This window comes from Lycorma delicatula, chromosome 1, assembly GCF_047948215.1.
Source record: "Lycorma delicatula isolate Av1 chromosome 1, ASM4794821v1, whole genome shotgun sequence".
Lineage (NCBI taxonomy): Eukaryota > Metazoa > Arthropoda > Insecta > Hemiptera > Fulgoridae > Lycorma > Lycorma delicatula.
This window is the reverse complement of record NC_134455.1, coordinates 33,625,604-33,651,187: the sequence shown is the minus strand read 5'-3', so window position 1 is coordinate 33,651,187 and position 25,584 is coordinate 33,625,604. Positions and strand designations below refer to the sequence as shown.

General features: G+C 30.6%; 1 protein-coding gene across 10 annotated transcripts in view; it reads right to left on the bottom strand.

Annotated features, from left to right (window-relative positions):
- Positions 1-863: 863 nt before the first annotated feature.
- Positions 864-25,584, bottom strand: part of LOC142317317 (uncharacterized) — a 69,220-nt gene continuing 44,499 nt past the window's right edge. For 4 of the 10 annotated variants that reach the window (XM_075353763.1, XM_075353772.1, XM_075353780.1 and 1 more), the window contains exon 6: positions 864-1,294. In XM_075353763.1, coding sequence (XP_075209878.1) covers positions 1,029-1,294 — 266 coding nt within the window. In that variant the 3' untranslated portion in view covers positions 864-1,028. Of the gene's footprint in view, positions 1,295-4,316; positions 4,483-7,903; positions 8,005-8,378; positions 8,843-18,885; positions 19,013-25,584 lie in introns of those variants that run through there. The other 6 variants (XR_012754710.1, XM_075353816.1, XM_075353809.1 and 3 more) reach the window with 6 other exon arrangements.

Below are 25,584 nucleotides of genomic sequence, written 5' to 3'. Positions count from 1 at the left end.
AGCTGCTGCCCTCTTTCAGGAATCATTCCTTAGTCTGGCTCTCAACAGATACCTCTTCGATATGGTTGCATCTTCGGTCCAGCTACTCTGTATCCCTGAACACTCAAGTCCCCTCACCAACGGCAAGGTCTCATGATTCATAGAGGAGGATAAATTATATTATATTAAATTATATTTCATATAAATCTTTTTCAATGTTTTTGTTACATATAAATCCGATTTAACATTATTTGGTTAAATGAGTGTTTACATGATTCATAACATAAATCATTAATGAATATATTAAAATTTAAAAGTAATTGTTCAAATTAAAAAGTGAATGCTAAAGTGTTGGTATGTTATGGTAATGAAATTTGGGTTTTCACTATTACTTCAACCTCTGAAATTTGTAATTTTGCAACCAGCAGTAATATCCATAACCTTTAACATTTCTGATTTATTCAAAATGGCAGATTGTTTTCTCTTTTGAATGTAAAAAAATTATTGATTTTACTACAAGTTATATCACTGTATAAATAAACAACAGCAGTAGCAATTGCACAACTATCAGAAAATACATAATATTACAGTAAAAACTTCTAATTTTTTTTTGTCTGTAAAATTTTTATATAACTTGAAAATTATCAAATTTCCACAAAACATAATCCAAATGTAAAACTACACTGATAATTAATATTGGTGTACATCATCTTAATTCTTAATGTAAATGGTTAATATATCAATTTTTAATAATTTTTAAAAATTTTATGTTCACTTTTGTTAATATTTTCTTTAACTTCAAATTACATCAATCACAGTTGAAAAATGACTAAACACAGTAACTACAACGAAACATGAGATATATATATATATATCTCAAGTTTCAACTCTTGCTTCAAGGAAGGAGTGGATGGATGGATGTTTCACCACATCTAGATAATGAAAGGACAATAAAGTTTAGTCTTAAGTTGATAAATTTATATAAAAAACATGTAATCTAATTAAAGCAAAAAAATGTTCTTCATGTGGAAGATAATTAAAAATAAAAATTAGCAACTCTGCTGAGTTAGTCTCTGTGGACAGTCTCTGTGATATAGATACATATGAACTCTCAGGCTGTTTTTATTTTTTGCAAGCCTTCCACAAACATCACACCAGAAAGGTCCTTTGTCATGACCGTGTTCATTTTTCATGTGCACAAGTAAATTGTTCTTTGACAAGAATAGTCGCTGACACAGTAGGCACTTGACAGTTAACCTATGGGAAACATCACTGGGTAAACATGAATTACGTCTAATAGCACTGCCACTTCTACCTGCAACAATCAACATATTACCCATACAGCTTTTTTTGTAAACAACAATAAAAATTAACAGTATAGAATTCAAAATTTTCTGGACACAAGTATTCTGCAATTAAAAGGTAAACAAGTCTTAAGTTGACCATTTATATACAATGAAATATGCAACAAAACATCATTTTTAATTCAGTAGCAGAACTGAAATTATTTCTGTTATTATTATGAATAACCATTTCATGATTCTATCTACAAGTCATGTAACTATCAGCACTAGAATTACTGTAACTGTAAGCTACAGTAATATGTTTTGAAAAGTAGTATGGAAGAGCTGTAAAAACTGTAAGAAATATTCATTACAAGTATTGTGTGTTTACTGGTGTTGTTTACCCCACATTTGAATAGTGAGTGAGTACTGAAATTTTTACATATTATAATTTCCATACTCTTATAGATGTGATATATGAAATAATTGTGTGTCATTTAACCCTTAAAACTTATAATCTGTTAATTGATAATGATTAAATGATTTAAATTTAAAAAAGGTGTAATAAATTTACTCTATATGTTTCTGCAATCTTTTTGTATTGTTCTATTTATCTTGAATCTTCACATACTAACTTTACTATTACTTCATGTATTTATTATTTTTAAGTATTAATATGGATTTCAACCATTTCTATTTCTTATTTAACAATTAAATTATATTTTGTGATTCTCTTTTGTTCAAGGTTTTACCTCATCCAGGCAATTGCATGAGAAGTAACATTTTTTAACCTATGAAGTAGCACATCTGAGATCATCTGTAAAATGCATTATTACATACTATCACAATAATTCATTTATCTATAAGTAATATATTTAAGTTAATATACCATGTATTCATATAAATACTTAAATGAGTTCTGGTGTGAATGGTAAAGAGATAAGGACAATAAATTAAAGTAAAAAATAAAAAAATATAGAATAGGCTATATTACTTTATGATCAAAATTAATCCTTTCTGGGCCAAATTTTAGTGAGATTAAAAAAATATTTCAGTGAATAAAAAGATTCAAGAGAAGTTAAGAAATAATCATATATATTTCAATTTTTTTTTTCACAGAAGAACTGAAATTAAGATACGATTCCATATGGAATTAGTGGCTTTTGAGTAAGTTAAAGATCACTCACCTTGTTTCCTATGATGCTTATCATCTATATTCTTTTTACTATAACACATATTATTATTATTATTACTTATTTCACTATATGCCTGTACAGAGACACTGTGCAAGCCACTACATAGAAATAAAAGGTGAAATAATTTGAAATAACACTGATATAAGAAATCTGTTTTATTTACAATAAATAAAATAAATATTGTATAACTTATAATTTACAATATGAAAATAATATGGAGAGAAATACAACATAATGAAAAATTAAAAATAAAGTAAAATTAATTTGAATAAGTTATTGAATATATATAACACAAAACACGTAACATATGTGTTAAAATCACATTAGGTGATATTTACTTTATATGAAATTTCTTAAATTTTTTTTTCATTTGAAAAGCACATAATATTACATTTTTCACACTTTACTTGGGAGTAGCTTTTTATGCAGTTTGCATCTTTCTTGTCTGAAACATATTCTGGTCAGTGGTCAATCTTGTAATGAATATAATAATAAATAATGAACATCGTCAACAGGTTTTGGTGTAAATGTTCTTTTAGCTGCTGTGGAGTAGCATCGATTTAAGATGATAGTCTTTTTTTTTTCTTGAAGTAATTTCACCAGAGTAAAGAGGTGCATTAATTATTTCTTATTTAAAGTTAACTAGTGGTGTGTATTTTTTTTTTTGTTGAGATTGATTACAATGTCTGGAGTAAAGTAACCAAGCATTTACCACAGTAAGATCAATGAAATGAAAGATTATGCACAAGTAGTACCTTTAAATTTTTAAAACTATGCAGTATAGTTCAAGGAGCATGTGTTGCTTACCCACCCTCCCATATTTTTATTATAATTTCCAACAATGTTTGGACATGAATGATAATATTTTTTTTTTTCTGCAACTGACTATTGCTGAACTTCTATGGGCTCAACACCTACAAAATCGGGAATCAGATGAACCAGTTTATTATACATCCACTTGACTACAATAGCATTTTCACACCTTTTAACTCTGTAATCATAGTTCTCTTCCCTGACTTTTCAATTCTTTGACTGCTTTCCTTTCTTTTTCCTGTTTAGCCTCTGGTAATTACCTTTCAGATAATACTTGCAGATAATGAATGAGGATGATATGTATGAGTGTAAATGAAGTGTAGTCTTGTACAGTCTCAGTTTGACCATTCCTGAGATGTGTGGTTAATTGAAACCCAACCTCCAAAGAACATCGGTATCCACGATCTAGTATTCGAATCCATGTAAAAATAACTGACATTACTAGGACTTAAACGCTGGAACTCTCGAAACCACAAATCAGTTGATTTCGGAAGACGCGTTTACCACTAGACCAACCCAGTGGATTGAGTGTATACTGCTGAAGTCAGTTTTATAAATCATTCCATTGCATAAACTTTCATGGTTCTTCAATTTAGCAAACAAATCATAGGATGAATACCAACTGTCACAGTTCAACTTATGATTTCAGTTTTTAGGAATGTGTTATGCTAAACGCATAACAATTTCTCCAATAATGCCTAAGTCAGACTGTGTAACATTAGTTTGTTTACCACATAAATTTCAAAATTGTAAATAAAACCATTATTTCCAGCTCGGGTGAAAACCTTTACACCCCTTTTGTAAGGCTTGCTTTTTATGTTCTGTTTCATGCTAAAGTGCCTAACTCATCAGGAAGATCAGAAAAAAGTTGCATCAAACTTACAAACAACAGGAGCTAAATTTTCAAGATGCCACAACAAATTTCCATGTTTATTTCTTTCAAGAGGTGGAAAACAATGAGTTGAAGAAGTGTTATCCTCTTCATTATCATATTTTCTTGTATTTCAGTTTCCATACCTATATCAATAATAGAAAAATCATTTACCTGAGAAATTACTATCAGTTTCAGGTGCAGTATTTTCAGAAGTGATAGTGGAAGCTGATCTTCCAGAACACTTTGGAAATTTCTTCATCATCTGTCAGTTCCAGATCACATATATTACCTTCCAAAATACAAAGCAGTTGTCTGTCAGTTAATCTTAATAACATTTCTGAAATAAATAAAAGAATCATAGGCTATATAAAACTTCAGAAAAAATAAATAAAATAAAAAATACAAAAACTAAAAAAATTATATTACAAAAGACTCAAAAATAGAAAAAAATGTTGAGAAATTTCCATAGTATCTAACGTAATTGTTTTTTCACTGAAGTTTCAAATTCTGTAACCTAAATTCCATGAATTCAATATTATAGGGAAACCCCACAACTTCAACTGCTTACAAATGCACAAGCTGATAACAAGTGTATAATAAAAATAATTTCAAATTTGATATCATGACTGGTATCAAATCCATATGTAGCAAAATAAACAGTTTTCTCAAACCTAAAGTAATCACATTATATTCAGAACACATATAAATCAAGTACATGATTCACAGCCGCTGATTCCATTTGGAATCATGATGTATTTCAGTATATAAACTACAGATAATAACAAAAAAATGTGTACAAACCTTTTACAGTAGTTGAAGATAGTGTAAAGAACATATCCAATTTCTTCCACCAGCTGTATATTAAACTGTTCAAAACTATAAGCAAATAAAAAAAGCAGTAAACATAACCTGTAACATCAGTGGTAAACTAAGAAAACACTGCGACTAAAAAATGTTACAAACAAAAGTAGCAGAAAAGAAAATGATGGATCCAGGTGGGAAATAAGTAAACTAAAGCTAAAGATCAAACTGTTTATCGTAAATCAACTGATTTTGAAGTCGAGAGTTACTTTTATACGGATTTAAACAGTAAACAAAGGTTGGGTTTCAATTAACCACACATCTCAGGAATGGTCAAACTGAGACTACAAGACTACACTTCATTAACATTCATACATATCATCCTCATTCATCCTCTGAAGTAATACCTTACAGTGGTTTTGGATCCTAAACAGTAAAAAAATATCATTGGATCATATATTTATATGAGTGTATGAGCTTAATATTAAACATGATTCCATTTGTTATCATTGGACCAGAAAGGGTAAAAATTAATGAAGTCAAAGATAAGGAAAAAAATAATTAACGACTTCACTTCCTTTCATAATGCATGGAACTGTGCTTTCAGAAGCTATTTTATAGCAATCATACAGTTCTTTTATTAATAGGGGTAAGTTGCTTTATTCTCCATTGATATATAATTTTCTTAGTTATAATTTTTAGAAAATCCAAAATTAAAAAAAAAAATATTACAATAAATTAAGATCTGTAAGTTTTCACCTGCAAATTAAAAGATGATACAATTTTTAGATAAAAATATCTGAAATTTAAGTTAACACTTGCTTGATTTTCTTTTTTTCTTTACCCTAAGTATTATACTCATACAATTGCATCCAAAAGATATAAATAAATTTATTAACAAAGACTGAAAAACTGAAGGTTTATACCGTATAAACAACTTATTTTGTTATTAAGAATGTATACAGAATAGTATTATTGGATATTCTACTGAAAAAGCTACTTATAATTACATCCCAAAAGCAATTTGTAAAGAAAATGTCACTAATTTGAAACAGTTCCTTAATAATTAATAAATTTTAAGAGTTATCACTTTTCATTACACTGTTCAACATACTTGATGAAATTAATTTTTATTTATGAACTAATCCTTGGCAGTTCAAAGAAATCTTTGTTTTGTTATATTTATTTGGTTTTCATTTCATCCTAACTTCAAAACGTAAAAATTTAAAGGTCTTCCAAAGTATTGTTTTTAATTATTATCAAAAAAACAATGATAAACCATAAAACATTATGTACCGTCAAGTAAATTTATTTTTTTTATTAATTATAACACATTTAGGGGACTTTATGAAGAAGTAAAAAGATTACTAAAAAATTTTACACTTGTAAAATATGTAATTTAAAAAAAATAATATTGAGATTTTGAAAGTAATAATTTAGTTCTCATATTAAAAATCTGAGGACCACTAAACAAACATATGAGAACTAAACAATTAGTCTTCATATTACATCATACACAAACACTAAACAATTTCATCATAACATCGTTATTATGAAATTTGGTACATTTTTTCTACAATACAATTAAACTGATGATTTGTTTCATGAAATTAGGTTTCCTAATATACAAAGGTGATTGGTACATGAGAGTTTAATTGGATAGTCAGTCACAATTACAACTTTGTCAGGTAGAATGCCTATAAATTAGTTGTGAATTTGAAATAGTAGTTGTAATATGCTTCTACATGAAGAGTTAATGTCAGTAATTTGTAAAAACGTCATTAATCAAAAAAATATTGGTAAAATACCCTTGGGTTGGTTTTTATAATGGTTCTGTCAGGCTCAATAAGAAGATAAAGTTTTACCCCATATTTATGGTTTTTTGTTCTTTATAATACAGTCAAAGTTTTAGGTGCCCATGTCACAAAATCATAGACTCGTCAATACATAATTCCTTGTTAGGTTAGTACAAGTTAGCCATTTTTCAATTAAAAAAAAAATCAATTAAAGGATGTATTTTACGTAAACTGACTTTATGAAGAAGTAGAAAGATTATTAAAAAATTTACACTTGTAAAATATGTAATTTAAAATCATAGACTCATCAATACATAATTCCTTGTTAGGTTAGTACAAGTTAGCCATTTTTCAATAAAAAAAAAAAAAATCAATTAAAGGATGTATTTTACGTAAACTGACTTTATGAAGAAGTAGAAAGATTATTAAAAATTTGACATTACTGTCCTCTAAATAGTCATATTCAATCACTTACAGCATAAATTCACTGTCACTACTCTTATTTAAGAAAATATATTTTAGTTTTTTCATGGACATTATCTGTTTAACATTATATCATTGTCTAACTGAGATGGATCTGGGATTTCATCATCGGCCATTATATAAATAAAGGGAAAAACATAAGACCAAGACCAATTCTATTACACTTAGTATTTAACTAAATCGCCAGTTAAAGAATAAGTGATAAACTGAAAGGCCAACAACAGTATACTGTACTGGTCACAACATGGTGCCAACAGCTCCTGAACAAGTGGCTGGTGCCACTTATCAGCTGCAGCGCTCAATGTGTTAAATATTGACATTTATATATATCATGTGAGATGTAATGGAATACAAGTTAAACCAAAAATCCAAGCTGTAAAAGATGCTTTGATAAACAAGCAGATTTAAAATGTTTTTATACTTCCAGCTTCTGTTAGTCTAAAATTGATATTTGTAAAAAAAAAAACCATGACCTTTCTATACAATTAAAATAAAAATGGTAGACATAACTTTATTTGTTTTATCTAGATATCACATTGCACATATATTTCAATTTTTTTCTGCAAAAATATATTAATTTAAATAAAAGTTTTACGTATGACATACATATAGTTTAACATACTGTTTCTATCAGTTTAGCATTTATAAATTTCATACTGATTAACTGCTGGTAAATACCTTTAAGTAAAAGTTCTTCTATCTGCAAATGCCAGTTTTGTTTTTGCATGTAATGATTTGACATATTGTAATATTTGCATCTGAATGTGCATCTGGTTCACCTCATGTAATAAAAACAACAAATTATCTTAATAGATACTACACAAATATATTCTTTGATCATATATTTAATGGAATTCCTATCAACTGGAATGACAGCACCAACTATACCATCAAAGAGGAGATGAACAAATGCTCTAAAAGAATTTTCTGGAAGTATTATTTTCACAAATTTAGAAATCATACTTTGTTTCCAAAATGTAAATTTCACTTTGGATTCATTAGCATTATTTTTGTGAATATTATTATATTAATTTTTCAAATGGGTTTATGAACAAACATGTATATGTAGTAGATATCACAGTAACAATAAAATATAGATAAAATTTTTAAAATATCATATATAAATAAAATAACATTTATGGATGAAATAGCTCCTTAATATTGTATTATATAAAAATCATAAAAATACAGTCTTAACATATCATTCTCCTTATAAATATCACAGAGTAACTCAACATGTTTAAAAATAGCATAAAACTGTAAGCTGTTAACATTGTTCAGGCTTAAGTTACTTTAATTTTTAAATACTCTTTACATATTTATATTTTGTTATCATTGTTTAAATGTTTAAGCTTTAGTGTATTTAATAGGATTTTTAAATTTAAATGTCTTTAACTTCGGTCGGATTCATTCAGATATTTACAGTACACTTGGTTCCTTTCATATGCATTCAGCTGCTTCTTACACATCACTTGGCTCCTTTTGGATGCACTCGACTCCTGAAAGTTCACATGGCTCCTGATGAAGCTGCGGCTCCAGCAACATTATTTAAGCAAGTCCATCGTCATTCATTATTTATTCTTCACTCATCACTCTTGTTCAGATCCAGCCAGTCGCCTACAAATGGCAATCGTATTATTCTTATAAAATCACATTCAGTAACAGTTCCAGTTCATAATTCAATTGTAATAGACATTTAATAATATGTAAATAATTCATTTAATATACCAATATATTAAACATTCAATTTATACATACAAAAGTATTTTCAAATATAATAAAGAATTTATAATATCAACTTATGACTTTAATTATTTAAGAATCAACACCGAACTTCATCTGTTCATATAAACATGACAAATTATAATGTACATTATTATAATATTATTATTAATTATATCTTGTGAACAAATTTGTTTTTCGGAAGAAAAAAAGAACAAATAAAAATAATAAATTACACGACAGAAAACAAAAGCTCAATATTACCATATAAAAAAAAGCTCAGTAACGGATAATAAACTACTGTTTTCATGAATGCATAAAACAAATCTACTGACAGAAACACGTAGATAGATATAGCATCCTGCATTACTATTATTATGATTAATAAAGAAAATTATAGAGTTTCACGCACATTACATAAACTGATATTTTGACACTGTCCACTTCAATGTAGCCCTCTAGAGATGTGACACACTTATGTCTTATTTCACACTTATGATGTGACACTTATTATGATGACATTACTTCTAATCTTCAAAACATTTAAGGAAAGCATTTTTTCTATAGAGTCAAGTTCATTTAGCAATTTTTTATTTCATCTATCATTGGAAATCACTGTTAAGAAAAGATTGTAGCATGCTATATGTAGAGAATAAGGAGCTGGAGCATCACTAAGGTGTTATTTCTGGTTAAATAATCACAAATTAATAGTGAAGTGTGAACTGGAACATTATCATGATGAGCTTGTCCATATTTATGGTGATTTTCTTCAGACGGCCTCATATAAACAGCATAAAACTGCTAAATAGTAGTGGTTTGATAGTACAATTTTGTGGTAAGAATATAATATAATGGATGACGTTTTTGTAATGAAAAAAAATACAATAAGAACTTTAACATTTAATCGAACTTGGTATCCTTTTTTTTTTTGCTATTTGTTCTTCAAGAATCTTCCATTGGAATGACTGGTGCATTCTTAAATGTCATAACCGTACTTCCATGTTTTGTCACCTATAATATCCCAATGAAATCTTTATCACAAAAGATACTCCTTTCTATTAACTTATCAATTCTTAAATTTCATGTGTACATCTTTAACCTTCAATAACAGTTATTGAATTTGTAAAAATCAATTTTTCTTGGATCTATTCAGTAAAGAAACATCAGTTAAGACTTTTTAATAGCTGTTATTCAACTTGTAAAAACCAATTTATATTTAATCTATTTAACAAAGAAACACCAGTTAAGGATTTTTGTCTTCATCATTAATTTGATGAATGCTTTATAAAATTTATCACTAACCTGAATTTTTTAAAGAAATTTTTATGAAGGGAGAAATTAACTGTTTTAAGTGAACTGCTAAAAGAGAAAAAAATATTTAATTATCTACAATAATGTTACTGAACTTGTTTTAATATAAGCTTCAGATAGTATATAACAGCTTGGATTTCACATTTTATCACCTTTGCTTTAAGCGTGTTTTTTCTTTTTGCTTGATTATATCACCACATAAGCTTGAAGCTTGTGTTTGTATGAACGCCTTTCTTATTTTTGGCTACAGAATCATCTCCCAAGAAATTGCCATGCAATTTGGAATCTGTATATTTATCAGGTTTGTAAATATGAAACTGGACTTTTCATATAGAAACTACATGTTTATTATATGAAAATGGTAAAAAATATTTTATTAAAAATATTGTCCATCGCTAGCTATACATTTTTCCTATCTCTCTGACAATTTATGAATGCCACCCCAAAAAAACTGTTGCTCTTTTGAGACAAACCAGTCCTCAAGCCATTTTTATAAGAAGTGAAGCGCTGCTCAGCAAGTGTGTGTCCCATCGATTCAAATAAATAGTAGTTGGATGGAGCCCAGTCTGGTGAGTAAGCCACACGTGAAAGTATTTCCCAACTGAATGCCTCAATTATTTCCTTAACTAGTTTTGCTATGTGTGAGATGATGCATTATCAAGAAGCAGATTAACTTTATTATGCCTTTTTTGATATTCTGGTCATTTTTCACGCAATGCTCGATTCAAATCTATCATTTGTTGTCGGTAGCGTTCAGTATTAACGTTTTTGCCAGGTCTTAGTAACTCATAATAGATTACACTCTTCTGATCCCACCAAACACAGAGCATTGCCTTCTTTCCATAGCGATTTGGCCTTAAAATCAATGTCGATGGTTTGCCAGGAGTTACCCATGATGCTTAGGATTCTTGAAACATATCCACTTTTCATCACTTGTCACGATTCGATGAAGAAATCTTTTGTACCTGGCGAGTAGCATTTCACAAGTGGATTTTTCAGTTTTCTTGCTGTCTTACACTCAATTCATGTAGAACCCATTTTCCCATCTTCTGGATCTTTCTTATGGCTTTCAAACATATGGAGAAGGCTTCTTGTGTTACATTTAATTGATCCACAAGTTGTTGTTGTGTTTGAGCATCATCCTCATCCAACAATGCTTGCAGGTTGCTGTCTTCAAACGTTTTTGGTGGTCTTCCACGTTCTTCATTTCTCACATCAAAATTGCCACTTCTGCATTTTTTAAACCACTCAAAGCACTGTGACTTAGAGCATGCTCCGTAAGTTTTGACAAACATTCAATGCGATTCTGCAGCAGTTTTCTTTAAATGGTAACAGAAAATCAATGTTGTCCACAAATCAAGTTTGTAGGTACAAAACTCGACATGTTCAATGTTAATTAAAACTATGCTGTTGTATGAAACTTGTATTGCTTTGTTGAAAATCTCTGTCTACTGTCAAAGAAAGAAAATGGTGCTGGTTTGACGGTAACTGCATTGAAAGCTAGGGCCATCTATGGGCAAATTCCAGTTTCATATTTACACACCTGGTGTATATATATATATATATATATATATATATATATATATATATTTTTACACAGAGTGTATCACAAAGTTCTCCCGGAGCTTCAAGAACATAGAATGTACTATAAATAGAAGCATAACAGCAGTAAGCTGGGAATGTGCACAGATTCTAATTTACTCATTGGTATAAACTCTATATATCATTTACATATGTTATCTACATAAGCAGTCCTGAAGCATCATATACATAGAACAGCTACTGTAAAGAATGATCTTACCATTCACAAATCTCATGAATTAGTGATTGAAAGGTATACTGAAAATACAGTAAAATAGAGGTATACTATAAAATATTTTTCAGGTTTCTTTAGGATCAAACATAAAAAACAAGATTATTTATTTTTAACGTTAACAAAAAAAAGGAGTTTTTTTATGTTTGATGTACAGAAACTTTGTTAAATTGGTAATAAACACAAACAACTTTTAAACAGAACTTGTAGAGAATTTAATTCTGAACAAAATTGTGTAAGATAAGTTAAACAGAACAAAGAGAAATTAGAATTTTATTTAGAAACAGTATTCTAGACCAAAGTTCATTATACGGACCAGTTTATAATAATGTTCAAAAATAAGCCAGTCATTTTCAACACAGTTCTTGGTACACTTTTTATTACTCTTTTTAGTTCTTCAGGGCTGTCCTTAAGTTGCCCAGTTGCATCCATAATGTGGACCATTAATTTCTCACAAAAATGTATTTTTGTTTTGTATAAAATATTTTTCACCTATCCTCAAATGCAAAAATCTATAGGTGTTAGATCAGGCAATCTTGGTGGCAAGGAATGTGGACCTCCATGACCAATCCATTTCTCAGTGAAATGATAATTTAAGTAGGTGGAAACAGCACAAGAGAAGTTGGGGAGGTGTACCATAGTGCTGGAAGTATACTTTGTGTTTCGGTGCTAGAGGAACATCTTCAAGCAGCTGTGGCAATTTTTCTTGAAGAAAGTGCAAGTAGACCTGATCATTGAAACAGCAGCCAGGTAATATGAATGGTCCAAACAGCTGATTGTGAAGAAGGCCGCACCGTACATTGATGCTAAATTGGTGTTGAAAATTAATTTTCTTCCACTGTTTCATGAGTATTTATTTTTGCCCAGTATGCTCGTTGTGTAAGTTGTTGATGCCATCTTGAGTGAAATTTGTGTTGCAGGTAGAAAAAAAAATAGTAGAGTTGTCAATTTGTATTCTACCAGTTGCGGAACTCAAACTGAAACGGACTGTCTCCTAGGTGTACATGTTGAGCTGGCTGTTTATGATAAGGATAAAACTTGTTTTGTTAAAGTGTCTTCCAAACCATAGAATGCGAAACTCCAAGCCGCTTAGAAAGATGTCGTGTAGTGACACCAGGACTGTGCTAAACTGTATCAATTATAATTTTATCAATAACAAATCGTTCGTAGCTGGTACAAATACTCAGTAGCGAATCTGTTCCTATAAGATTGCGAAAAGTTGCACTAACTGTTTGGGAATCTGGAATCCTGCGATAAAGAAAACATATTTCATATTCTACTGGAGCATTACCATTACACAAGCCCAAAATGAATATCATATCAGTGAATTTCTCTGTTGTAAATAAGTATGGCATTATGTCAATAGCCAGTGATTGAGCCTTACTCTTTAGACTTTGGGGGCTGGTATCCCCCACAGCCCTAGCCTATGCAGCTTTCTTCCCACTGCACAATTATTTACTGAACCTTTTACACCATGCACATACTCTACACCACAAACATTATACAAATTACAACACACACACTTGCACAAAAACACCTTACATTGTTTCTTTTTATACATACACTCTGTGGTATTGCAAAACCTTACAAAATCCAACTTTAACACAAGGTGGAAACAATTGTGTTGATGGGTGGATGGCTTTACACAGTGAGTCTCAAACAATGTTCACTGGGTACCTGGGCGATTCCAGTTGCATTTAGCTCTAGCCTCTGTATGTGTGGGCTCTACAGAGGTTGTCCTGTATTTCCCTGGTACACACAGGACCAAAATTACTAGTCTATAAATAACCCCTGTGATAGCTGGTGGTCTATTTGATAAAAGCACCAAAAACAGTCTTGTGAAAAGGCCTCAACCAGCATTATTTGACGAAGATAACAGTTCAGTACAAGGTAATGTAAATTGTGATGCATCCCATCCACAGTTAAAAATGTTAGATTTGTAGTTCTGCAAAATAATTCACAAGGTCTCACCTTTCGTGATAACAAAATAGTAACAGGATCATGTAGTTTACCAACAAACATCAAGAAATTAAGATGAATCGATACTAATCAAAACATTAATGACGAGCACATTATTACATCTCTCCAAAATGGGCATTATAAACAAAAGTATGAAATGTCACAAAACCTGAAATACGAACCATGCAGTAATTTTTTGCTAGGACCTTCTAGTGACTGATGCTACTGAAATAGCAGATGAGCTTTATCCCCAAGGAGTTGTAGAGGTAAAGTGAATAATGAAACACCAGAGTGGAATGGAAGAACCTACATTACATTACATTACCCTTACATTAACATTCATCCTTCTGTACCACTGGAAAAAATAAAAGCAGGTTACCTTTTGGGTTGAGTACAACCTTTCATCCCCAACCCAATGTGATGTTTCAAATGTCAAGAGTAAGGCCACACTACAACTTGCTTGAAAACTGATAGATGTGCTCGAAAGACAGTAACTAACTGTCAAGAGGATAAAAAATTTGTAAATTGCAGATCACATTCAGCTCACTCCCAAGACTGCCCAACTTTTAAAGAAGAGAAGGCAATTCCAGAAATTTGTACAGAGCAGAAGCTATCTTTTCCAGCTGCACGAAGAGAGTATAAAAACTCTCACAACCTAGGTTAAAAAACTTTGTTTAGATGTTATCTGATCAAGTTGCTTTACAGCAACTATCTTAGAGCTAACCAAAATTAACACGAAGTCATAAGTTGCAGCCAGTGAAACTAACATTAGTGGAATAACTGACAGCTTCTGTACCCAAAGTAACCAACTTATTTTTCATAAGAGATATGAAAAACAAAATTATTAAACAAAAAAATAGCAACCTTTTGCCTTTAGAGGCAGGAGTAAATACAGCTGGTGCTAACCCGTCTAATAAGCTCTGTGTTAAGAGACCCCACACAAACATCCCCTATGGGCTGTCATCTACAACTTCCCATTTTGCAAAATCTCTCCTGCCAACACGTTGTATACTGGAGGATATGGTTGAGGATCCGCCCAGACTCCAAGGGATCAGAGATTAAAATTAAAAATTCCAAAAAGAAAAACCGAATCACCTATAATTAATCTTATATATATATATATATATATATATATATATATATGCATATAATTCTATATCTACAGTTACCTTCATTTATGAACATTATTCAGTGGAACATTCAGGTCTTCGGTTCAGCATTGATGATGTTAGAGTATTGATGCATGTACAAGAACCTTTAATAATGTGCTTCAAAGAAACACACTTATTACAACAAGATGTAATAGACATTCACGGGCTATTTCTGAGAGATACAACTGCCTAGAAAGTAAAGAAAGTGAGATGGCATTGCTATCTTCATGCAGGAAATGGTATCAGCTACAAGAATACCATTAGCTACCCACATCCTTGCAGTTGCCATAAAAATCTCTGCCCTTTAAAACTGTACATCTTCTACCAATGTCACCGAACTCCGAGTTCAATAGCCGAGATATACAAAATCTCCTCATCTATATTCCAACTCTGTCATTAATAGTAGGAGATTTTAAAGCCCAACATATTTCATGGGGGTCAACAGTCTGTTCCCCTCAAGGAAATACCATAAACAGAGTGAAAAAAGATTTGGACCTCTGCCTGCTGATTAATGGATTATACATGTTTGTCATCATCGATTGGTATTTGTCTAACATTGACCTCCCTTATGCAAACCAAGTTTGCTACTTGGTCTTATTTGGTTTGTTTGTGATGACTTTTACAGTGAGACTATAAAACAATTATTATTGCTTTTGGTGCCAACCATGTGGTGAACAGAATACCATGGAGATGGATTGTTGAAAGAACAAATTGGAACGGTTACCATAAAGCCTTCCTATCATAGGGTGATGATAGTGCTGATGCCATAGATCAACTTACCTGTTTTACCACCCTAGTTCTCAAGAATACATTCCATAAACATCAGGAAATCCAAGATGTCCCTCCATTCCCTAATGGAATGATGATTACCAAAATATGATTAGGAAATGTTAACAGGCACTGCATAAATTTAACCACACACTTACAGATGAACATCTGAATTTGTATCATAAGGCCAGAGCAGTATGTCGTCATGTATTCATAGATGCTAGGAGAAAGTTGTGGAGGAATAATGTAGACACCATCTCGTGCACAACTCCCAGTCTGCTGTGTGGAAGAACTTCATGCAATTTGCTGATCTAAGAAACAGTTTACCCTCAGACTTATTCATGGAGTGCTTCTTACATTATCTTCTGCAGTTGCAACTAACCTGGTAGATTTTTTTGTTTGGTGTCACTAACTTCATCATACATTAATGAATTTCAGAGATATAAGATACAGATGGCTATAGTACTGTTAAAAGTTGGTGATTTGGTCGTGAATTAAATGCTCTCTTTACATTCAATGAATCATCGGATGCATTAAAAAACTCCGTGACATCTCTGGACCAGACAACATTTGACTAATATGCTCTCAAATCTTACAAATTCGGTACTACATCACGTATTGTATATTTATACTGTATTATTCTACGTGCTTGTCTTCCCACCTGTTTGGTCATAAGTCATTATTGTACCAGTACTTTAACCGAGTAGAAACAAAGCATGGTCCCCAGACTACTGCCCTATCTCCTTGACAAGCATTTTGTGCAAAGTGATGGAGAGAATAGTGAACAGTAAGCTTTCATGGTACTTAGAAAAACATACCCTGATATTTTCAGAACAATGTGGTTTCCACCAAGGACGATCTTCCATTAACCATCTGGTATCACTGGAAACAGCTATCCAAAATGCTTTCTGCTCCGCCAGCAACTCGTCGTTATTTTGTTTGACATCAGGAGGGTGTACAACATAGTATTCTAAACACCCTTAAAGAATGGCGAGTTGTGGGCAATATGCTGGCCTTTATTAAGAGTTTCTTAAATGACTGAACTTTCCATGTTCGTGTTGGAGATTCTGTGTTGAGTATCATCAACTTGGAGAATGGAATGCCTCAAGGAAGTGTATTAAGTGCCAACTTGTTTACTAATAGCCATCAACAGTACTACTAAATGCGTGCAGCCACCTGTTTCATGTTCTCTATTTGTTGATGATTTTGCTATATGTTTCACAACCCGTTCAAAAGCCATAGTTGAGAGAATACCATGTCTCACCATGAAACTTGTTCCAAAGTCACCAGCTTCATTTTCTCTCCCGAGAAAACAAAATATATAGGCTTTTCTTGCCAATGAGACCTTTTAAATTTTGACACCCCATCTCTATTTTACCAAACTATCACTATCTACATCTTCCGTGGAGACTCGACCCCATAAATATTAATTATGATGTTACCATATATAATATTGTCTTTCAGCAAATGTTTTACTAATTTCTATACAAGACAAACCCAGACAAAGTAGTATATACAGATGGGTCAGTACAGAATGATATTGTTGGATGCGGTTTGGGTTGTAAATGACAAAACCTACATGTTCGATCTACCTTGTATTAGAAAAGTGTCTACAATGCTGAACTGTATGCTGTCAATAAAGCTTTGAATATCATTAACCCAAAATATCATCACATCCTCATTTGTAGTGATTCATGTAGAGCACTGTAAGCTTTAAAAGATTTATATTCTAGACATCCTATTGTCATCAAAATTCATAATGCAATTGCTGAGTTGAACTGTAGTAACACACAAGTGAGTTTCTGCTGGATCCCTAGCCAAGTGGGAATATGGGTAATGAATGTGCGGATTCTGCTGCTAAAGACACATGTAGCCAAGCATCTTCACCACTGTTATTACTACTACCGATTTCATTAATTCTGTTAAACACATTTTTCAATGAAGGAGACAAGGTAACTAACTGGACTACTACAGTAGATAATAAACCCAATACATCAAGTATACTGTGCTGCCATGGAGCTCTTCAATTTGGAATAACCATAGAGAGGTATATTAATCTTACACACGGACACCTAATGGATAAGACTGATCACCCGTTTATGTTTGCTGCAACTGCTAACTAATAATAATACAACACATTTTTGTGGACTGTGTGTTTTATGTGGCATTGCGTTGTAAATTTAATTTAAATATCTAAGATATGTATTGTACGAAACAATATGATGATGCTATCGAATATCTTGTGGTTTCTTAAGGCCGTGCATCTATATTCAACTACTGAATAATTATTGAAATATTTTTCTTTGTAATATTGTATTATGTTTGTTCCACATGATGATAATGTGAAAGTGTTTTTTCTCTACCAAACAAACAAAAAAAATGGCAAACTGATCACGTTCAAACTAAAATTTACAGAAAAATTTCACTAATGACAGCACAGTTCACAGTACCCAATATACTTAATGTACCTTACAGGATTATTTAAATACTAGTACAATATTGTGATCAGCTGTTATTTTATTGCCAACTTTGAAATAATAAATTTTCCAATAATTTATTGTATTTCTATCATTAATAAAAAAATTATTATCTAAGTAATTTTTATTTATTTATTTTTATTTCACAATTGTTGTGTAATTTCCTTCTTTTTTTTTTAACAATAAATTTGTTTTTAAACATTTTTCACATCATTGAAAAATAATTTGGTTCATTTTTACATTATATAAAGTACTTTTCTCACAAATGTAGTAAGGTACTGTTTCTAAATATAATTCAATTTTTGCTAACTTTTCTATGTCTTATTCAATATATCTTACATAATTTTGTTCACAATTAAATTTCCTACAAGTTTTATGTGTTTATGGAACATTTAACAAAGTTATTTTACATCAAACATAAGAAACAGGATTTTTACTACAATTTATTGGTTTTCATGTCAAATTTCTCAAAAACTGCTGCAGATGTACTTCTTTGACATTTTTTATTCAATTTTTCAGGTCAAAAACTATAAGAAATCACTGATTATGTCCCTTAATTAATCTCCTATCAATCTCACCAGGATTGCTGAAATTTGAGCATAATGTATCACTAATCATATCTCGCAAATGAAGAATTTTAGAACATATGTTTATATGAACTTTTTCCATTATTTTCACAAGTAGAATAAACTATGAAAGTCTCGGAAGAACTTTGTGATATACTCTGTATATATATATATATATATATATATATGTAGAATATATCTACAGGAAAGCTAAGTATACAGTACACCTTTCAATCAGTAATTCATGATATTTGTGGATGGTAAGATCATTCTTTACATTAACTGTTCTATGTATGTGATGCTCCAGGACTCAACTTATATAGATAATGTATGTAGAAGATATAGAGGGTTTACACCAATGAGTAAATTAAGATCTGTGCACGTTCCCAGCTTACTTCTGCTGTGCTTCTACTTACTGTATGTTTTACGATAAGTTCCAGGAGAACTTCATGATACACTCTGTAAATATATATTTATAAATAAATATATATATATTTACATATACAGATTCCAAATTGCACGGCAATCTCTTGGAAGATGATTCTATAGCCAAAAATAAGACAGGCGTTCATATAAACATAGGTCAGAAAACGGTTCGTTAGCAAGTTTACGATCGCATAACATTTAGCTCTGCTTTCTGCTCTGTCTGTGAAATTAACCCTCTAAAACTTCTGGAGTACAAATCAAGGAGTAAATTTGGTGCTTTTTTATGGTTATGGATCTAAGAGATTGAATAAAAGTAGTCTCAGAACTCTATCACTTAGGTTTTACAAAAAACGACGTAAAACAAAATTTTTGTTGGAAAATACACTTCTTTAAGTTTGAAATAAAACAACTTTGTTAATTTACCAACAAACAAACAAAAATTTCTAGTTAACTTTATAGAGAATTTAATTCTGAGAAGATGATGTAAATAATGTCTAATAAGATTAAACTCAAATTTGAGAAGTTCAACTTTTTTCATTAAATTCAAATTTGGGAAGTCCAAATTAGAAACAAAGCACATCAACTGGATCAGAAAAGTGATATGATTTTAAACAAATAATTTCATCAATGTTTGAACAACATAATGTAAATGAAAACAAATAGAACACTATCAATAACAGAAAAAAATGAAAATGAAAAAATAAAGATCACATACGTTTTGGTTTTTTCTAAAAATCATTAAATATCAAAATGGTTATTTGATAAAGCTACAAACATTTCTTCAAGGGAGTTTCTCAATTTGGCCACCATTCTGTTCAATGCATAGTTCAGCTCGGCCATGCTAGCTGGCACGTCACATAGCATCATTATTATTCCTAATAGTAGTTCCACCTTCTGTTATACAATGTTTCAGTTCTTCTTTAGTGCTAATATGAGCAGAGTAGACTAACGACTTAATCCAACCCCAAAGGAAAACATCTGATGGTGTGAGATCGGGAGATCAAGGTGGCCCTTTTACTGGTCCAATCCATTGCTTACTTATGTGAAATTTAAATGATTCATCACATCACAACAATAGTGGACAAGTGTGCCATCATTGAAAAACCACATCTGCGTTACATCTATCTACAAGTGGAATACCTTCCAAGGGTTCCATCAGATTTGTTTGCAAAAAATGCAAGTACTGCTCTCCATTGAGCCTTGGCAGTAAGAAAAAAGAGCTATGAGATAGTCATCAAGAAGACCACACCACACATTAAACAAAAAGGTGTGTTGGAAATGATTTGTAGCATATGGAGACTTTCTTTTGTTCAAGTCTGAGTGTTTCGATAATTTACAATGTCATTTCTTGTAAAACAGTATTCATCAGTAATTAGAATATTACTTAGGAAATCAGGATGATGTTCACATTTTCTAATTAACCATTGACAGAATTTCACCTGCTTATCAAAATCAGGTAGCAATAACTCTTGTAGATGTGTTGTATAATTGTTGCTCCCGTAACATTTATCAAACACTTGATTGCAAAATATGAAAGGGATGTGGCAACCTTCTAGTGCTTGAGATAGGAGATAATTGTAGTGCATCCAATATTGCTTCGTCAGCTTGGCATTTCTCATAAAACATTGATGACCATCATTGAATTGTTGAGTTTTAAGCATACCTATTTCTTGAACTCACCTCTCCAAAACTTCAAATTTTTACGATTCAGTGCTCTTCGATCTGGTTAATTTTTCCACTATTTTCGCATAGCAGCCAATCCATTTTTATTTACTTTACAAAAAATTAACAACATGTCCATCAACTCCATAAATGAAAACAGATTTGTGGTATCACCCATTATGAATGACTGATAAACAACAACAGCACAAACACCACTCAAATAAATATTCAAATGCTAGACGCAAAACTTAAAATTGTTGATTAGCTGTAATTGCTAACCTATGAAAAAATAAAAATTTTTAATATGTTTTAGAAGGATGTTTTTCAAATTTATTTTTAAACTTTTAGCATTTGTAAATTGTTCTGTTTAAAATCGTATCACTTTTTTGATCCAGTTTGTATGTTTTGTTTCTAATTAAAGTTGAACTTCTCAAATTTGTATTTAATTTTAACAGAGGTTACTTTCACAACTTTCTCAGAATTAAATTCCCTACAGAGTTAACTAGAAATTTTCATATGTTTATTGGTAAAACAAAGTTATTTTATTACAAACCTAAAAAAGTATATTTTTCAACAAAATGTTTTCGTGTTACTCTGTTTTTCTTAAAACCTAGTTGAGATAGAGATCTGGGACCACTTTTATTAAATTTCTTAGACGTGCAATTTGTTATCAGTCTATATACAGAGTGATTATAACTAAGAATTCAAGGGGTGGTCCCCACATTGAAATAAAGAAAAAACCTTAAATCAACATGTGTTTAAACACTTAGTTTACTAGCCATTTTGTATTAGTTTATCTGCCATTTTGTATTTTTAAAATAAAAATTTATTTCCCCGAAATGGCTAATCATATAGAGCTGAAATTTTGTATACTGCTACGGTATTAGATGTTTACTCGTAAAAAATGATGAACCTGATTTTTCAATCAATTTCAAAATGGTGCCCATGTAAACTTTTTAACTGATAGTACCTTTGCAAATGCTCAATTATTTAAATGTTATGTTTTACAAAAAGTGGTTAGTGTTTTATGACAGAAAATGACAACTTATTCAATCAAATCTGTTTTATTATTCATTTATCTTATTCATTCAAATTTCTTCATAAACAACAAAGTTACGGAAAAAAATTCTTGAAGTGAGTCACTCTTTTTTAGAGTTTTTATTGCTACTTAATAAAATTAAATAACTCAACACGATCTCAAATGGAATATTTTTATTAATGTTATCATGCAATAAATTATAATAATTTAATAATATCAGAAACATTATGATAAAATGAAATATTATTGAAATCATGAAAATATTAATATTGAAAAATAATTTGTATTACACATTTTTCATTTAATGAACAGACACTGGTCATTAAACAAACTTTTTTTTTCTAATTAAAATTTATTTAATAACATCTAACTATCATATCAGATAATAAAACATTAATAAAAGAAATTATAGTAGCTGTTCAAAATGACGGTCCTCTTTCAAAATACATGTATCCAGTCATTTTTTCATTGACTGCCAGACTCTTTCAAATATGCCAGGTGTTTGACAAATCATCTCACTCCTATTTATAACTTTGTGCACAATTCTTCTCTGGTATACACGGGGGTGTTGTATACAAGTGCCTTTAACTGGCCTCATAAGAAATAGTCAAGAGGATTGATATCTGGAGACTAGCAGGCCATGCTACTAGGCCTCCTTGACAATCAATCTGCTTGGATATGCTTCATTTAGGTAATCTCAAACTTGTAGTCTGTAATGAGCTGTAGCCCCATCCAGCATGAACCACATTTTGTTGTGTGTTTAATGGTAAACTTTCAAGTAAAAAAGGGAAAATCATCTGTCAAGAAATGTAAATATCTTTCACCATCGAGTGTTTCAGGTATACAACAGATAAATAAATGATCAGCCAGAATATCCCTTATATGTTTATAGAAAACTGATATTGGTGACGGTTCTCTTAAATGGCATGAGGATTTTCAATTGACTACATGTATTTGTTGTGGGTATTAGGAATGGTCAATCTTGTAAATTTGGCTTCATTAGTAAAGAAAATATCATTCAAAAAATACAGATTAGTATATTTTCAGATAAACAACTGGCATAGGTAAACACAGTAAATATAATCTCGAGGTAAAACAGCTTGTAGTTGCTGATAATGATAGACGTGGAGTTGATGCTAATGGAAAACCTTCCAAATTGTTGCATTACTTACTAACACTGAACTCCAAGGCCAGCCCTCTAGTACTTTTTTCCGGATGGTTAGATGTTTTATCTAACACCCTTTTTGAATTTGGGTGTACATATTGAACACGGTCATACTAATTTATCACATTTTTCAGGTTTTAAGCTTCCTGTGCCTCTAAGCCATCTATGAATGCGTGAAAACACTGTTTCAGAAGGTAACTCTTGGGTTGATTTGGAAAGTGTTCCTGACAATTGCTCTACATTTATACGTTACATTTATAAATATAAAAGTAAATTTAATTTGATTAACCTACATACAGAATATGAGAATAACACAATCATAAAAGCTACTGTAGATAGCAGCACTTCTTTAGACATTGATAATTCATATTATTTCAACGCTGTACAGTCACATAACTTTGGCTAGCTAGTCTAGATGGATTTCTATTTTATTTTTATTATTAATTTTTGACTTTTAATTTAATTTTTTTATTAATGATTTCATATTTTATATACATGCAATTTTTAATTTTAATTTTAACTTACAATTTAAAATTTTGAATATAAAAAAAAATTAGTTTTTTCTGTTTTGATTTAATTTAATTTAAATGTGCAATTTGCAGCGTACAAATTTAATTTTAATGTGTAATTTACAACGAAAGATTTGAAAAACTACAGAGCAACTGATGATGCGAGTTACTCGCAAAAGCACTCTTGCATATATTATATTAATCTGATCAACCCAAGTACAGAATTAATAAAATAAAATAGGATGACACCTACCTTATTCCATAATCTATAAGAGTAATCTGACATTTATAAGAGTATAAGACTACTCTGACACATTGTCCTGACTATATATTGATGCACTATCATGAGGCACTATTTATTGATATTTTTTTGAAAAAGTATATTATTATATAGGCCTGAGAAATTAATTGTTCTCTACTGTTTAAAGTTCAAGAAATAAAGAGATATCTAAACCTAACTTTAATATACTAAATTCAAATATACTTATTTGTCATGTAAAACAAATTGTTGGGGATGTAGGATGTAGAGGGTATACTGAAATGAAACGACTAGCACTAGATAGGGAATCTTGGAGAGCTGCATCAAACCAGTCAAATGACTTAAGACAAAAAAAAAAAAAAAATACTTATTTGTCAACCTTATCACACAAGTGTTGATATATAAAATGGAAATTAATATATTTGGTTTCTAATCTTGATTCTGTGCTATACTCTCAACAGAATATATGAAATGTTGAAAACAGGAGAAATCTCAGTAATATAGACACCAAAGATTAAAGTATATCTTATAGGCTTACAACTTTTTAAACTTACCTTAAGCAAATTTTTCTCTTCACTACTTTATTTAAATGAATGTTCAGTGGATTTTGGTTTGTGGTCCTGAAGAAGATGTTATCTCTTTTCATACAATAATAAAAAATCATGGAGATATACTATCAACTCTAGAACCTATCCTCCATATTTTTTATTTCCTGATGGAATTTATGTTCCTGTTCTTCACTTAAGTTTTAAGTATTTTACGAAACAGTCAAGATGAGAATACAATATAAATAATTTCAAAGACATGTAACATTAGAATTCCTGTAAATTTCTGACCATGATTTTTACAGTCTGGTCAAATGAATTGCTTTTACATGACCAGAAACTTCTTGATGAGTTCCTTAAATGAGTTTCAAAGTAGGTATTCTAGGTTATTCATGATGTTTCTGAACGAAGCAGCCTTAGTGAGCTAGTAAATTTATGAGATGACAAAAATTCCTTCATTTTACTATTGCCTTGGACAACGATGGAAATTTTACAACAATGTACTCACAGCAAAGGCTACTTTGACAAATTTCTTCAATATCCGTAATGTTATTTGTAAGACAGCTATTTTTAATAATAAAGTTTGAATTTTGGGGGTTAAGATTGCATACTTAACAATCTTAAGTTTATATTAAATAATATTTTGAAGGTAAATGGGTAGGTAGCATTATTTTTAGAAAGAGAAAGTTTAATTCTTCCTAAAAAAAAGTTGGATTTCTGTCACTTACTGTGTCTGTGGCAAACAAACTAGAGTAGAATATGAATGAGCCAATGTTCTCGGGAAAAGCCTTCAGTATAACAATAAAAGAACTAAATAAAATAAAAGCTGTAACAGATTACCGTAAACCCTAAATTAAATTTTTAAATAAATAAGGCCAATGCTTATTTATTTAAAAAGTGCTATGGCATAGTATGCAGCAATTTGCTATTAAAGATAATGTAAATATTACCATCGATAGGATAAACATTATCATTAATGCGGAAGGA